Source organism: Tiliqua scincoides, chromosome 13, assembly GCF_035046505.1.
Source record: "Tiliqua scincoides isolate rTilSci1 chromosome 13, rTilSci1.hap2, whole genome shotgun sequence".
NCBI classification, from domain to species: Eukaryota; Metazoa; Chordata; class Lepidosauria; order Squamata; family Scincidae; genus Tiliqua; species Tiliqua scincoides.
Window position 1 is genome coordinate 6,057,550 of NC_089833.1, and position 13,823 is coordinate 6,071,372.

The 13,823-nt window shown below is 47.3% G+C and overlaps 1 protein-coding gene across 2 annotated transcripts in view; it reads left to right on the top strand.

Annotated features, from left to right (window-relative positions):
- ABAT (4-aminobutyrate aminotransferase) overlaps positions 1-13,823 on the top strand; it is a 51,040-nt gene that overhangs the window by 16,059 nt on the left and 21,158 nt on the right. Inside the window, exons 2-3 of one of the 2 annotated variants that reach the window (XM_066640436.1) lie at positions 8,352-8,483; positions 13,610-13,707. In XM_066640436.1, the coding sequence (XP_066496533.1) occupies positions 8,414-8,483; positions 13,610-13,707 (168 nt within the window). In that variant the 5' untranslated portion in view covers positions 8,352-8,413. The remainder of the gene's footprint in view (positions 1-8,351; positions 8,484-13,609; positions 13,708-13,823) is intronic. The other variant, XM_066640437.1, reaches the window with a different exon arrangement.

Below are 13,823 nucleotides of genomic sequence, written 5' to 3' on the forward strand. Positions count from 1 at the left end.
AAATATTTCTTTACTCAGCGCGTGGTCGGTCTGTTGAACTCCTTGCCACAGGATGTGGTGCTGGCGTCTAGCCTAGACGCCTTTAAGAGGAGATTGGACAAGTTTCTGGAGGAAAAATCCATTATGGGTTACAAGCCATGATGCGCATGTGCAACCTCCTGATTTTAGAAATGGGCTATGTCAGAATGCCAGATGCAAGGGAGGGCACCAGGATGAGGTCTCTTGTTATCTGGTGTGCTCCCTGAGGCATTTGGTGGGCTGCTGTGAGATACAGGAAGCTGGACTAGATGGGCCTGTGGCCTGATCCAGTGGGGCTGTTCTTATGTTCTTATGTTCTTATGTTAATGTGACGGTGGCCTGCCCTGTTCGGTTTGTCTTCTGCGCCTTGACATTAACACGGCCTCGTTCGGTTACTTGGAGGCACAATTGATGTGCCTGTATTTGACGTCTGTGTCTCTTGTCTCAAGAAACTGCTATTTATGGGGTGGGAGGGGGGGCGGCGAGCTGCTCCAGGGCGAGAACTGACATTGTCTTGTGCGTTAATTTTGGTCTTTCGTAACATGATTGTCTGGCTCCTGCTTGCCCACCGTGGCTGATCCAGGCAGCGTCAAAGGTTGACGCTGCCACTGGCGGAGGGCTGAGACCCATCCTCAAACCCACTTGACTGGGCTGACCTCTGAACCCTCAGCAGCGGCACCCATCATGCAGCAAGCAGGAGGCACCATTGCAGGGCTTGTCCCAGCCACCTGTCACCAGCAGTGTGCAGAGCCATATGAAAAGCAGTTCTCAGTCCATGGGAAAAATGGAAGCCATTGCCTCGGCATCCTCCAGTTGTCACAGCTGCCAATCTCATTCTTCTACTCTCATTGGCAAAAAAGATAGAGCCATAAAGGAAGTGTAGAACAGAGAGTAGTAGTGGCCTAGAACATCTCCAGGAGACATTCTAGGTCATCACTCTCTCCTTCGTCCATGCGTCTCGGTCCTCTTCCTTGTCAAAAGCAAGGGAGCATGGAAGGAGATGGGAGTGCATAGCCGTGCGCGGCCATCAGCAGCAGCTGGAAAAGAGGGGTAGGATGGAGACAAAGGTGGTAAGAAGGAGAATAGAGACAGGTAGGTGGGGTGGTAGCAGTGTGCGTGGCAGTATTTGACAATCCGTCCAAGGTGCCACAAGGTCTTAGACTGCTGGTGACCCAAACAGGCCTGTTGGGTTTTGGGGATGGTCACTTGGCTTGAACCCTATCCTATGCATGAATATTCATGCATTCATATTCAAGGGCCCTATCCTATGCATGTCTGCTCAGAAGTAAATCCCATGATAGCCCAATGGTGCTTACTCTCAGGTCAGTGTGGGTAGGATTGCAGTGAAAACCTGATTAACACCCTCAAGTGATGGAAAGCAAGGTCAACCACCTCTACTTTGCACATTTGGACTGGGCACTTGCCTAGTGTGTAGGATGGAATGACAAGGATCACCTGCTTGCCCAGCTAGGTTTTGGTATAAGGATCAAAATCCTGCACTGGGGTACCTAAGGAAGGCTAAGAACCCAGTTCACCATGTTAGTGGTTTATTTTTTTCTCTGCTTGCTTCGTAAACTCTGCGTCAGTCAAAACGAATAATGGTCTTGACGTGTCTTGATCCCAGCAAATTGGCTCTGAAAATGCTAGAATCCCTCTCCAGCCTTGGGAAGGGGCTAGCTTCCCATACAAAGAAACATTCTTCATAGTTATAAATTGAGAGAGAGAGATACAGACTGGTAGTTTTTGAGCCCAAGCTAACTGGACTGGAAGCATGTGGTCAGCGTGTGGTCGGTCTGTGGAACTCCTTGCCACAGGATGTGGTGATGGCGTCTAGCCTGGACGCCTTTAAAAGGGGATTGGACAAGTTTTTGGAGGAAAAATCCATTATGGGGTACAAGCCATGATGTGTATGTGCAACCTCCTGATTTTAGAAATGGGTTATGTCAGAATGCCAGATGCAAGGGAGGGCTCCAGGATGAGGTCTCTTGTTATCTGGTGTGCTCCCTGGGGCATTTGGTGGGCCGCTGTGAGATACAGGAAGCTGGACTAGATGGGCCTATGGCCTGATCCAGCGTGGCTGTTCTTATGTTCTTAACTACAATTCCCAGGAAGCCTTGCAGGTCTCTTGTTATCTGGTGTGCTCCCTGGGGCATTTGGTGGGCCGCTGTGAGATACAGGAAGCTGGACTAGATGGGCCTATGGCCTGATCCAGTGGGGCTGTTCTTATGTTCTTAAGCAGCCTGCAGCTCCTTGCTGTCTGTTTGGATATCTAATGCCAGATCAGGAGTCTTGCTGCCAGTTTGGGGGAGTCTGATATCTAAGCAGAAAAAAAAACCCATAATATTATAAAGGCATTTATGAGTTCTGGTTCCTTTTCAGCCAAACTGAATTCTGCCACACAATCCCTGGAACTTTTCACTGCTTGGGAAAGTGGGGGGAGTACACTTAGAGTGCGAGGTGCGGGTTTGGAGGAGCTGTGAGCACAGTGCCCTCTGTGGGGTCCCTTCTATGTTAGGGTCACCCCCCCCCCCAAGAGGCTTATTAGGGGAGAGGAGCAGCAGCAGCAAGTCACTGAAGTGGGACCTCGTGTTGCCGCTGCCTCGGTTTTAATGCCCCCACGGTGCCAAGTGGCACCACTACATTGAGTGCAATGGAGAAGGGATTAAAAGGTGCTGAGAAAAGCGGCAATAAGGGGAGGTCCATATTGTCAGTGGCAGGCACTGTTGGCGCACTGGGCCTTGGACATTTGCCCACATCCTGACGTGGGTCCTGGTGGTAATGCAGAGATGAGTATTTTCTTGGGGAGAAACGGTGATCTGCTGTGCTTGAGCGGAAGCTCCGCGTTTCTGAAAGAGATCCAAGCACCCCATAGCAAAATACCCAGCAGGCAGTAGTACGTATTGCTGGAAGAGTGGATAAGCCCTTCTTCTCACACGCTCTCCGAACTCACAGTGGCCTGGCCTCCCCCAGCCTGCCATTGAAAGCACCTTTTAAAGTCAACTTCTCCTGTTCAGATCCATTCCAGTCAGGGCTTCCAGCTTGGTTTTGGGGTGAAGCTTCCTTGGTCCTCCTGGTAGGTTGACCCATGCTTGGAGACAGAGGGAGCACCACCCTATTGATTACCCTGGCCCTCTCAGCCGCATTCAGCACCATCAACCATGGTATCCTCCTGGACTATCTTGGTGATTGTTTCAAACCAACCAGCCACGAGTACTGGGGCAGAAATAGAGTGTCAGGGTGCCAGTTCTCCCAATCCCAGCTGGACCATTATTAGCAGATTGTTGCTGTGTCCTCCACTGGCATGTAAAGACATGCCACAAAAATCATGCCAGTGCCCCATGCCGGCTTTGAAGGAGCCCAGGGGATTGTCAGGGAGGGAGCATTGATCCCATTGATTGTTTTGACTGATACTGGTGTTGGCATCCTTCAGTCTCGGAAGACTATGGTATCGCGCTCTGAATAGTGTTCTGGAACAGAGTGTCCTCTCCAGTGCGCGAAGCCTGGGTAAAGTAGATATGGAGGATAGACTGTTACCCATGCAGCAAATCCCCCCTCTCCACGTTGCTGAAATGGTCCAATGGAAAGGCAGAAGCCAATACGGTGGTTCCAGCGGCGTCGCAGGAGTTGCCAGAACGTGTCTGTGTCCAGCCACGAACTGCCTCAGGGACTCCAGCTCCGGATTTTGCATCGAGGTTGACTCCTGAAGCCTTTTCCATAACTGGATGTAGCCACAAGACAGTGGAGGTTTGGGATCAGAGTTTTCCTTCTCTCCGATGAGCTGCCTTCCCGGGCTAACGAGTCCCATCTATCCAGTGGCTGTTTAGTCGCCTCTTATGACAAGTACAGCCAAACCGAGGGCCTATTCTTATCCCCAGCCCCCAGGGGAAGGGGATAAGCAGACTGATAAAGCAGAGAATAACTGACCCAAAGTCACCAAGTCAGCTTCAGGGGCAAGTCTTCTGATGCTCTGTTAGTTGCAACAGACTCATTTTAGTCTTGGCTAAGTAATTTCCTTCCTGGACCATAGAAAAGGCAATGACAGAGAATGCAATCTCCCCCCACCCCCATTTTCTTGATTTCCCATTAATTTCCTACAGAATGCCAGTTCTTTCTGGTTTACCCAGAAGGGATCCTGAGCTCTTCCATCACCTGCGGTGTGCTGGTTCCTCAACTGAGTTCAGTTGCTGTCTTGTGTCTAATAATTATATGCATCTTTGATGCTTTTTTTTGTACAATTGGTTGCTACAGCAACTGTGTAATAGCTCGCCTGAATCGCTGCTGGGTTGATTTATGGCTCAAAAGTCCCCATCACTTCCCCCTCATTGGTTCGTTCTGGCCGCTCAGATCCCAGCCCTGTCATGGGTGCCATGGAAACATGTTAGGGACACAGAGCTGCTGCATATTCTGGGGTGGGGTGAGTAACCAAAACAAAAACCCACAACCATTCAGATTTGGTTCCTGCAGGTTTGCAGCACATGTTCCATGCGCGCTCGCACAAGTGAGATGAGCATGCACGCAAGTGTACGTTTCTATTAATTTTATCTCCTGTTTGGGACCACAGTTTAATCTTTCTTACCAGGAAGGTTGTATCAGAATACAGGAAGGTGTTGTTGTGCTGTGGATTGTGTATGTGTCCATTTGGCCCAAATTTTCAGCCAACTAATGTAAGTTTTCTGAAATCCCCTTAAATAGCCTTAAATCCCCTTTTAATAACCTTAAAAAAAAAGGCTTCTTTTTTTTTTTAAGTATCGAGCATCCATTTTTATTACATGTGACAAAGTATTAAATCAAGTCTAAAATGCAAAGTATATTGGCAGAAATGTCTGGTAGATGAAAAAGTTCCGTAATTTTACTAAGGCTGCAATCCTAACCACATTTTCATGAGCGTAAGCCCCATGGAGGAAAAATCCATTATGGGGTACAAGCCATGATGTGTATGCACAACCTCCTGATTTTACAAATGGGCTATGTCAGAACGCCAGATGCAAGGGAGGGCACCAGGATGAGGTCTCTTGTTATCTGGTGTGCTCCCTGGGGCATTTGGTGGGCCGCTGTGAGATACAGGAAGCTGGACTAGATGGGCCTATGGCCTGATCCAATGGGGCTGTTCTTATGTTAACTACAATTCCCAGGAAGCCTTGCAGGTCTCTTGTTATCTGGTGCGCTCCCTGGGGCATTTGGTGGGCCGCTGTGAGATACAGGAAGCTGGACTAGATGGGCCTATGGCCTGATCCAGTGGGGCTGTTCTTATGTTCTTAGGACTTACTTCTGAGTAGACCTGATTGTGCCCTAAAGCAGTGGTTCTCACACTTTTAGCACCGGGACCCACTTTTTGGAGTGAGAATCTGTCAGGACCCACTGGTAGTGTTGTCATGACCAGAAGTGACATCATCAAGCAGGAAAATTTTTCACAATCCTAGGCTGCAATCCTACCCATACTTACCCAGGAGTAAGCATCTTTGACTGTAGTAGCCTATTAAAAATACAGATATGTATCATTTCCCAAATGCAGTTACATGCTATGGTAGCATCAAGTCTAATATATTAAAAATAAAATACTGAAATGAATGGGGACCCACCTGAAATGGGCTCGCGACCCACCTAGTATGTCCTGACCCACGGTTTGAGAAACACTGAATTCCAAGATTACAAATAATAATATTTAGTCCAGTGATAGGCAAGATTACAAATAATTACAGAGTTATACAGTACTTTCTCAGTAAAAACATAATCTCAGTCAGCTCATAAATGATTGTTTCTCAAGCTCCTGCAGTAGAAACCGTCTGGAATTCCTTTTATCAAGAACTTCAGTCCTGCAGATGGGGAGTCCATTCAGTTCAACATCACTCTTCCCATATATGCCTCAGCTATATGCCCCCAGGAAGCCCCCAAGCAGGCCACGGAAGGTTTTCTCCTACGGTTGGCCACCAGCAAACTTTGTGTCCTTCAGTCTGAACCTGGAGGCTCCGTACAGCCATCAGGATTCAGTGTGGTTGATCTACCTTCTCCTCCTCCTTCGTGGATCTGTCTGATCTCCTGATCAAGCCTTATAAATTAGTGGCCATCGTCAGCCTGGGGCACAAATTAATTATACATTTTGCAAAGAAATATTTTCCCAGCTGTCCTGAATGTCCCATTGATCAGTTCCTCTGCACCACCCTTGGTTCTAATATCAAACAAAAGTTCTCTCTCTGCTTTTCTCCACACCATGAATAATCTTTGGTCCCACCTTAATTTTTTCTTCTTCTTCCAAATTGAAAATCCCCAGATATTTATCCTTTCCTCCATGGAAAGGATATCAAATATCCTTTCCGTGGTTCTAATAGCAAACAAAAGTTCTCTCTCTGCTTTTCTCCACACCATGAATAATCTTTGGTCCCACCTTAATTTTTTTTTTTCTTCCAAATTGAAAATCCCCAGATATTTATCCTTTCCTCCATGGTGAAGGCGTTCCAACACTCTTGACAATTGTAGTTGTCCATTTCAAGCGCTGGGTTATTTTTTTTTGAGATTGAGCATCCAAAAGTATGCACAGGAAACCAACTGTTTCTTTGAGGGCTGTTGGGAAAATGGAAAGAATATCTGCCACTGCATCGTTTAGAGAATCCTAAATAGTATTTTGTCTCCATATGAGGCTGTTTCTTATACAGTGGCCCCTTTTTATCCATGGGTTTGGCACCACGCAGGTGCAGACCTCTGCTACTGAAGGGCCTCAAGGACCTCCTGGACATGACTGGGTATCTGGTCACATCCAGGAGGTCCTTGAGACCCTCCCTGTGGATTTCATTATCCACTGAAATTGACATCTGTGGAACATCCAAGGTCCCACTGTACTTAGACAAGGAAATGATGGAAGGTTCCCTGTTTGATCCCAGTGGATGGAAAAGAAACTTGTCCTACTCCAGGATTTGGCCTCCAGTTGAACCCATCCCCCAACAGCTTCTAAGAGAAGGCCCTTGCTTTGAGCTTCCTGGGAAGTAGCCACCGTGCTACAGCTGGAGATTGGAAAAGTCAGTCTGACCCAGCAAAGAAATCTTTCATGTTCTTAAGAAGTGATGCAATCTGGGGCAACTGACCTCAGTCATCAAGACTTGCAACACTGTTAAGCAAGAATCCTTGGATGCAGTGTCGTGATGGGAGGGGTTGACCCCTGCGTGGTCTGTGGGTCAGCACAATGTTGAATAGCTGCCAGTGGCGACCAGACTGGATTGGACCTGCTTTTCCAGCTAGGTTGCCTGCCAAGATTTCTGTGCGCAAGACAGAGGAAGAGATTTGGCTGTGGGATGGGAAAAGAATGCATCCTCGGTTGGACAAATAACTCACACCAGAGTCTTGAAACCTGCGTAAACCTTTTCAGCTAAGCAAAACTTAAATAATGATGCAGCTTAAATGACAACTTTTGGGGTTAGTGCGTTGATCAAAAGCATGTTGCTTTCATAGAATATGTGGTGTGTATTTCCATAGGGGTAGTATTCTGCTTTGCTTTCATTTGCAACTCCAAAGAGAGTAGTGGAATGGAAAGATTTTTAACTAGATCAGTGTTCCTCAAACTGTGGGTCGCGAGCCCATTTCAGGTGGGTCCCCATTCATTTCAATATTTTATTTTGAATATATTAGTCTCGATGCTACCCTGGTATGTGACTGCATTTGGGGAAATGTGACAGACCTGTACTTTTAACAAGCTACTGTGTGAATTCTTTTTACAATGATAGTCAATGGGACTTGCTCCTGGGTAAGTGTGGGTAGGATGGCAGCCTAGGATAGTTAAAAATTTTTCCTGCTCAGTGATGTCACTCCTGGCCATAACATCACATCTGGTGGGTCCCCAACAGATTCTCATTCTAAAAAAGTGGGTCCCAGTGCTAAATGTGCGAGAACCACTGAACTAGGTTTCCAAAATGTTTCGTGGAATGAAAGGGAGAGAAGTAGGAGATGATGGGTTTGGGCTTTGGGGTCCCAGAGCATTTTTGCAGAGAGGAAGACTTTGTGGATCTGTTGAGGTGAGGAAAGCCAACACAGGTACTATATACTGTACTCCACAATATAACAGGCTTTCATGCAGTGAGGGCCAAGACAACTGTTATACCTTGATGGAAATCTTTGTTCTAAATTTATGCGTGCAGGTGTGGTGGCCAAACCCCTTATAACAGTGTCTCTACCTGCAAGGTTTCTTACTTTGAATCCAAACCTGTTCACTCATTTTGCAGGCTGGATCATGAGATCTAGGAACTTGGTGTTAAAATAATAATAATGCATTCAAGTTCATCTTCTCATGAGAATGACTTTGTTTGTGTTTTTTTTGCCCCCCCCCCTCCCCTCTGTTTCTCTCCCAGGTGTTCAGCAGGGGGGGAAAAAGAGTTTTGATTTATTTTTATCGAGTAAAGAAGCATTCGACATGGCACTAATGCTACTGAGCCGACACCTCACGTATTCTCTGCAACAGAACTCAAGGCTATTTGCAACTGGTAAGTAATGGGCCTTGCGCATGTTTTTGAGGGGTTCTGCAGACCAAGTCAATGTTTTTTAAATGATACTTGGAGGAACCTGTGGGCTCCTCAGAAGCTTATCGGGTAAAATGTCTTCACTGTAATTTATTTGCGTGCCTGTGTGTGTCTGTGGATGTGTTTTAAACTGTTGTGAGACTACAAGAAGACAGCCCTGCGGGAACAGACCAGAGTTCCATTGATTCTAGCATCTCACTGCTCACGGTATCTCATCAGATGCCCCTGAGCAACCCACAAGCAGGAAACAAGGGCACACTGCTCTCCCTCTCTTGCTGGAGCCACCAATAGACCTGACCTCCATGAACTTGTCCAATCCCCTTCTAAAGCCATCTAAGCTAGTGGCCATCCCCGCATCTTGTGGCAGGCAGTTCCATAGCTGAAGTGTGCGTCGCATAAGGAAGTGTCTTTTGTCTCTCCGAAATGTCCTGCCAGTCAGCTTTGCTGGACTACTGCTGGTTCTAGTATTGCAAGAAAAAAGATAGAATGACTTATCTCTATCTACTCTCTCCACACCACGCATAATTTTATAAACCGCAATCGTGTCGCTGCCCCCTCCTATTTATGGTATGGTGTTTTGGGAGACCTGGAAGATCTAGGTTCAAATCCCTGCTCAGCCATGAAGCTTCCTGGGTGACCTTGGACCAGTCCCTCGCTCAGCCTCTGTTGCTTGCCTGCCATAGACCTCCCTGGGGCAAATGCCTCAGGCGCCAGCCACTGGCACCCCACAGAAGCCTCTCTGAGGCTCCCGACAGGGGCGGAAACTGTGGTTCCAGTTTGCCAGAAGCACAGTTTATAGCACCGGGGAACCACACTTACCAGGAGTAAATCCCATTTACTATCATTGCTAAAAGAATATACATAGTAGCTTGTTAAAAGTACACATCTGTCACGTTTCCCCAAATGCAGTCACACACCAGGGTAGCATTCAGTCTCGTATATTAAAAATAAAATATTGAAATGAATGGGGACCCACCTGAAATGGGCTGGCGACCCGCCTAGTGGGTCCGGACCCACAGTTTGAGAAGCACAGCGGCAGAGCACTTGAAAAGACATACTGCCCATCGAACAGGGTTTCATATCTCCAGGGTTGAAATCTTTTCTCCTCCACACTCAATTGTAAACACCACCCGCTTTTAAGTATCGATTTCTCCGTTGCAATGAATTGCCCAGTCAGCTTTGTCGTGTTGCGGTGCTTTGGAACACACCGGATCGATATTGCAGCGGGGAGTGGGGAACACGGTTCCGCGGCGCTTGGCCAGTTTATTCACTGCATCGCCTCCACAGAGGGCCGGGCAGCCCGTACTGAACCACAAAAGGCTTGGCACTGCAACACTTGATGTTTGCCGGTGTTTGAAAAGCGTCCTGTTCTCTGCTCCTCCAGTCCATCCCCTCCCCTTTTTAATTTCCTTGTTGGATCTCTGCCCACACCTACCTTCTGTAGGGAAAAAGCTATAGCTGGTTGTACTGCATGCAGGAGAAATACAGGTTCAGAAACACAAGGAATATCCTGCAATTGTGTTAGCAGCATTTTCATGCAAAGCTGGAGTGCAAGAACACCACAACTGAAAGGTAGAAGGCATTGCATGGCTGGCATTCTTCCTCTCCCCTGTGCGCACTTGAAGCTTGGCCCAAATGCTTACACACCACTTGATTTATTATGTGCTTAAGTGATACCCACACAGATATATGCTGCTTGATTTCTGTCCCCCTGATTTGCGTCCCATGGTGCACGTCTGTCTGCTGGATGCCTTGATGACTGAGCAAGTGAACTATTGCGTAATTATTAATTATTTGTACAGGCCTGCACACATTTTGTTGTCTTAAAAATTAGACCTATTCTTGGGTGTATTTGGGGTGCTGAATTCAAAAAATGGCATCCTTTTTGCCCGATCAGCTCTAGTTTGAGCATAGCATAGTCACCTTATATGCTGATCCAAGGAGCTTCCACATGAGGAAGCTGTGGCACCAGCTTCCTCACGAGGAAGCTGCTTGAATTGACATGGCTAAGTCATACCCCCAAAACGAGAGTCAATCAGGCAAAATTGATGCCCTATTTGGATGCAGCACCCTGAAAATATCTTAAATTTGTTCAAACGTCCTTGGCAACTTAAAAAAAAAGAGGGGGTTGTGAGCCTGTTGTTATAAAAATGTGTACCTTCTGCTTTTCAACAAAACGTAGTTCACAAAGAGGTTAATAAGCACCAGGAGTTGGACTTAGACCTGGAAGATCCAGGTTCCAATCCCCACTTTAGCCATGAAGCTTCCTGGGTTACCTTGGCCCAGTCTCTCTCTCTCTCTCTCTCTCTCTCTCTCTCCTCTCAGCCTCACCTACCTCACAGGGTTCCTGAGGACACAGCGAGGGATGAACCATGTACACCACCCAGAAATTCTTGGAGGAAGGGCATATGTCAGGGGCTGGTTCACACATCTGTGGGTTCTTATAATTGATCATTCAGGCCGCAAAATTACTAAGGCAGGTAATTGTTTAAACCAGTGTTTCTCAAACTGTGGGTCAGTACCCACTAGCCTGGTCGTGAGCCCACTTCAGGTGGGTCCCCATTCATTTCAATATTTTATTTTTAATCTATTAGACTTGATGCTACCCAGGTATGTGTCTGCATTTGGGGAAATGTGACAGACCTGTACTCTTAACAAGCTGCTATGTATATTCTTTTAACTATGATAGTCATTGGGTCTTACTCCTGGGTAAGTGTGGGTAGAATTGCAGCCTGGGATGGTTAAAAACGTTCCTGCTTGATGACGTCACTTCCGGCCATGACATCACTTCCGGTGGGCCCTGACAGATTCTCATTCTAAAAATTGTGTCCTGGTGCTAAATGTGTGAGAACCACTGGTTTGAACGGATTGTTGGAACCTTCCCTGGGTCACAAGCTCTGTTCTTCAACAACTCTTGCAGTGCAGTCTTGCGTATGTTTACTTGGAAGTAAGTACCATTGTGTTCAAAAGGGGCTTTCTCCCAGGTGAGCACATATAGGACTGCAGACTTGGCTTCTGCAGTGTTGTGTGCAAGTCTGAATGATTGATTGGGTTCTATCTAGGATCAGGATTCTATACACAGAACAGGCTGCCCTCTTTGAGCTCCTGTAACTTTTTTTTTTTTCAAATGAGTTTATAGACCTGCCAGCATAGCCGGGAACATCTCCTTCGGGCAAAGCTGGATTTTACGGGATCTGACCTCTTCCCTTCCTGCGTTTTGATTTTTGAATTCCTCTGATTGGCGGGAGTTGGGTGGGAAGGATCCTTGTATACAAGCCAGCTGTTTTTGCAGCTTGCTCAGCCTTGGGAGATTCTCCAGTTTACGTCGCGCCTTCTTATAAAGAAGGTTCAGTTTCGAGGCGGTTGTGCAAGGGCTGTGTTTACTTGCTAAGCGATCCCTGTTGGCAGGGTCTGCGTCTCTCGCGGCCAGGAAGGACCCCTTAATCGCTGCCGAGAACATTTGGAGCATCAGGTTCATTGGAAAACTAGATTTTTGCTGACTGATGAATTCCTGGGCGGGGGAGGGATTGACTCATTTTAAGGACCCAGAAGGAGAAGTGGTTGCCTCCGGAGGCAGATTAGCAGGGGGAGACCACCACCTGCCTCTGATTCCTCCCCCTCCCCACCTTAACTGAATTTTTTCCATGCTGGATTTGAAAGGGAAAGGAGTGGAATTGCAGAGAAGAGGAAAATGGTGGGCTTGAGTTTTGTGTAGGCATTTCTGTGCGACTTGGGGGCAGAATCCTGGAGCCAAAAACTGGCTGGTTCTTCATCCTCCCTCCCTGTCCATTGCACTTTGACCCTTGTTGCCCCCGCTAAGACTGTTATCACTGGGTCGCAATGCTCTGGTGATAACAGAAGCAGCAGAGGGCAGAATCCCCATCTTTTAAAGGAACAGCAGCTTTCTCCTATAGCTGGAACATCTTTTAAAGGAACAGCCCCATCATTTAAAGGAACAGCCTATAGACCAGGGGTCTATAGATGGGAATCCCCATCTTTTAAAGGAACAGCAGCTTTCTCCTATAGCTGGAACATCTTTTAAAGGAACAGCCCCATCTTTTAAAGGAACAGCCTATAGACCAGGGGTCTATAGATGGGAATCCCCATCTTTTAAAGGAACAGCAGCTTTCTCCTATAGCTGGAACATCTTTTAAAGGAACAGCCCCATCTTTTAAAGGAACAGCCTATAGACCAGGGGTGGGTAGAAAGTGTATCAGGATCCACTGGTACCTCTCTGGGTGCGCAACAAGTCAAACTCTATGCCTGATCTTGTGCTACTCCTGCAGTTCTCAGGGCCTGTAAAATAGGAGTACAGATTCCTTTGTTCAGCTCTGCTGGTCAGTTCTGTGTTTTGTGCTGGAATCCCTGCTGTGTGGTACCTCCAAAGTAGAATTGTGTTTATTTTGGTGAGCCTGGACCCTTGGTCCACCAGACCTATGCTGAGCCAGACTTGGCCCAACCTGAGCCTTCCGGAGGTGACTGTGCTCCGGTCACCTCCAGAGGGCTTTGTGAAGCTCACAGAGGCCATGCATGTCCACCCACAGCTTCTTTGGGCTTCAGGATGGCCCCAGAACTTGAAAAAATTGGACTTCTAGTTCCCGAGGTTTCAGAATACCTTATATGTGCCGAAACGTCACTTCTGGTTTCCCTCAGGAAACTAGAAGTTGCTTTTTTTCGCCCTTCATGGCCATTCTGAAGCCCGCAGAGGCTATGGGGCGGATGTGGCTACCTCTGTAACCTTCAGAAAGCCCACTGGAGGTGGCTGGAGCACAACTCCAGTCGCCACTGGGGTGCTTAAAGGGGTCCAAGTGGCAGATTCCATTATCTGCGGATTTTAGTATCCATGGGGGGGGGGTCTGAGAACAGATCCCCCACAGATACTGAGCTCCCACCTGTTTAGGGAAGGGAAAAGAATATGCCTGGTAGCTTTTGTTCTTTTAAAGTGCGCATGGTGTCAGGTTTGTCTCCCTCTCTCAGGCTCTTCGTACATTGGGGTTTTGGAAATATGCAGATTTTACTGTAGCGTGTGATTAAATAGGTAGCAGACAATCTGCTAAGCTGCACTTAACGGGCTCACACATTCCTTGCAGGGCACCGAGGGATTAGCCAAGCCGCTGCCAAAATTGATGTGGAGTTTGATTACGATGGGCCTCTCATGAAGACTGAAGTCCCTGGACCGAAATCTAGGGTAAATGGATAAATTGGGGTGACCTATTCTATTCTTACCCCAGTGCTTTTAGTATTGAAAAGGTACCGCAGAGTGCCAGATGCAGAACATATGAGATCTTGCTGCAAAGATAATGG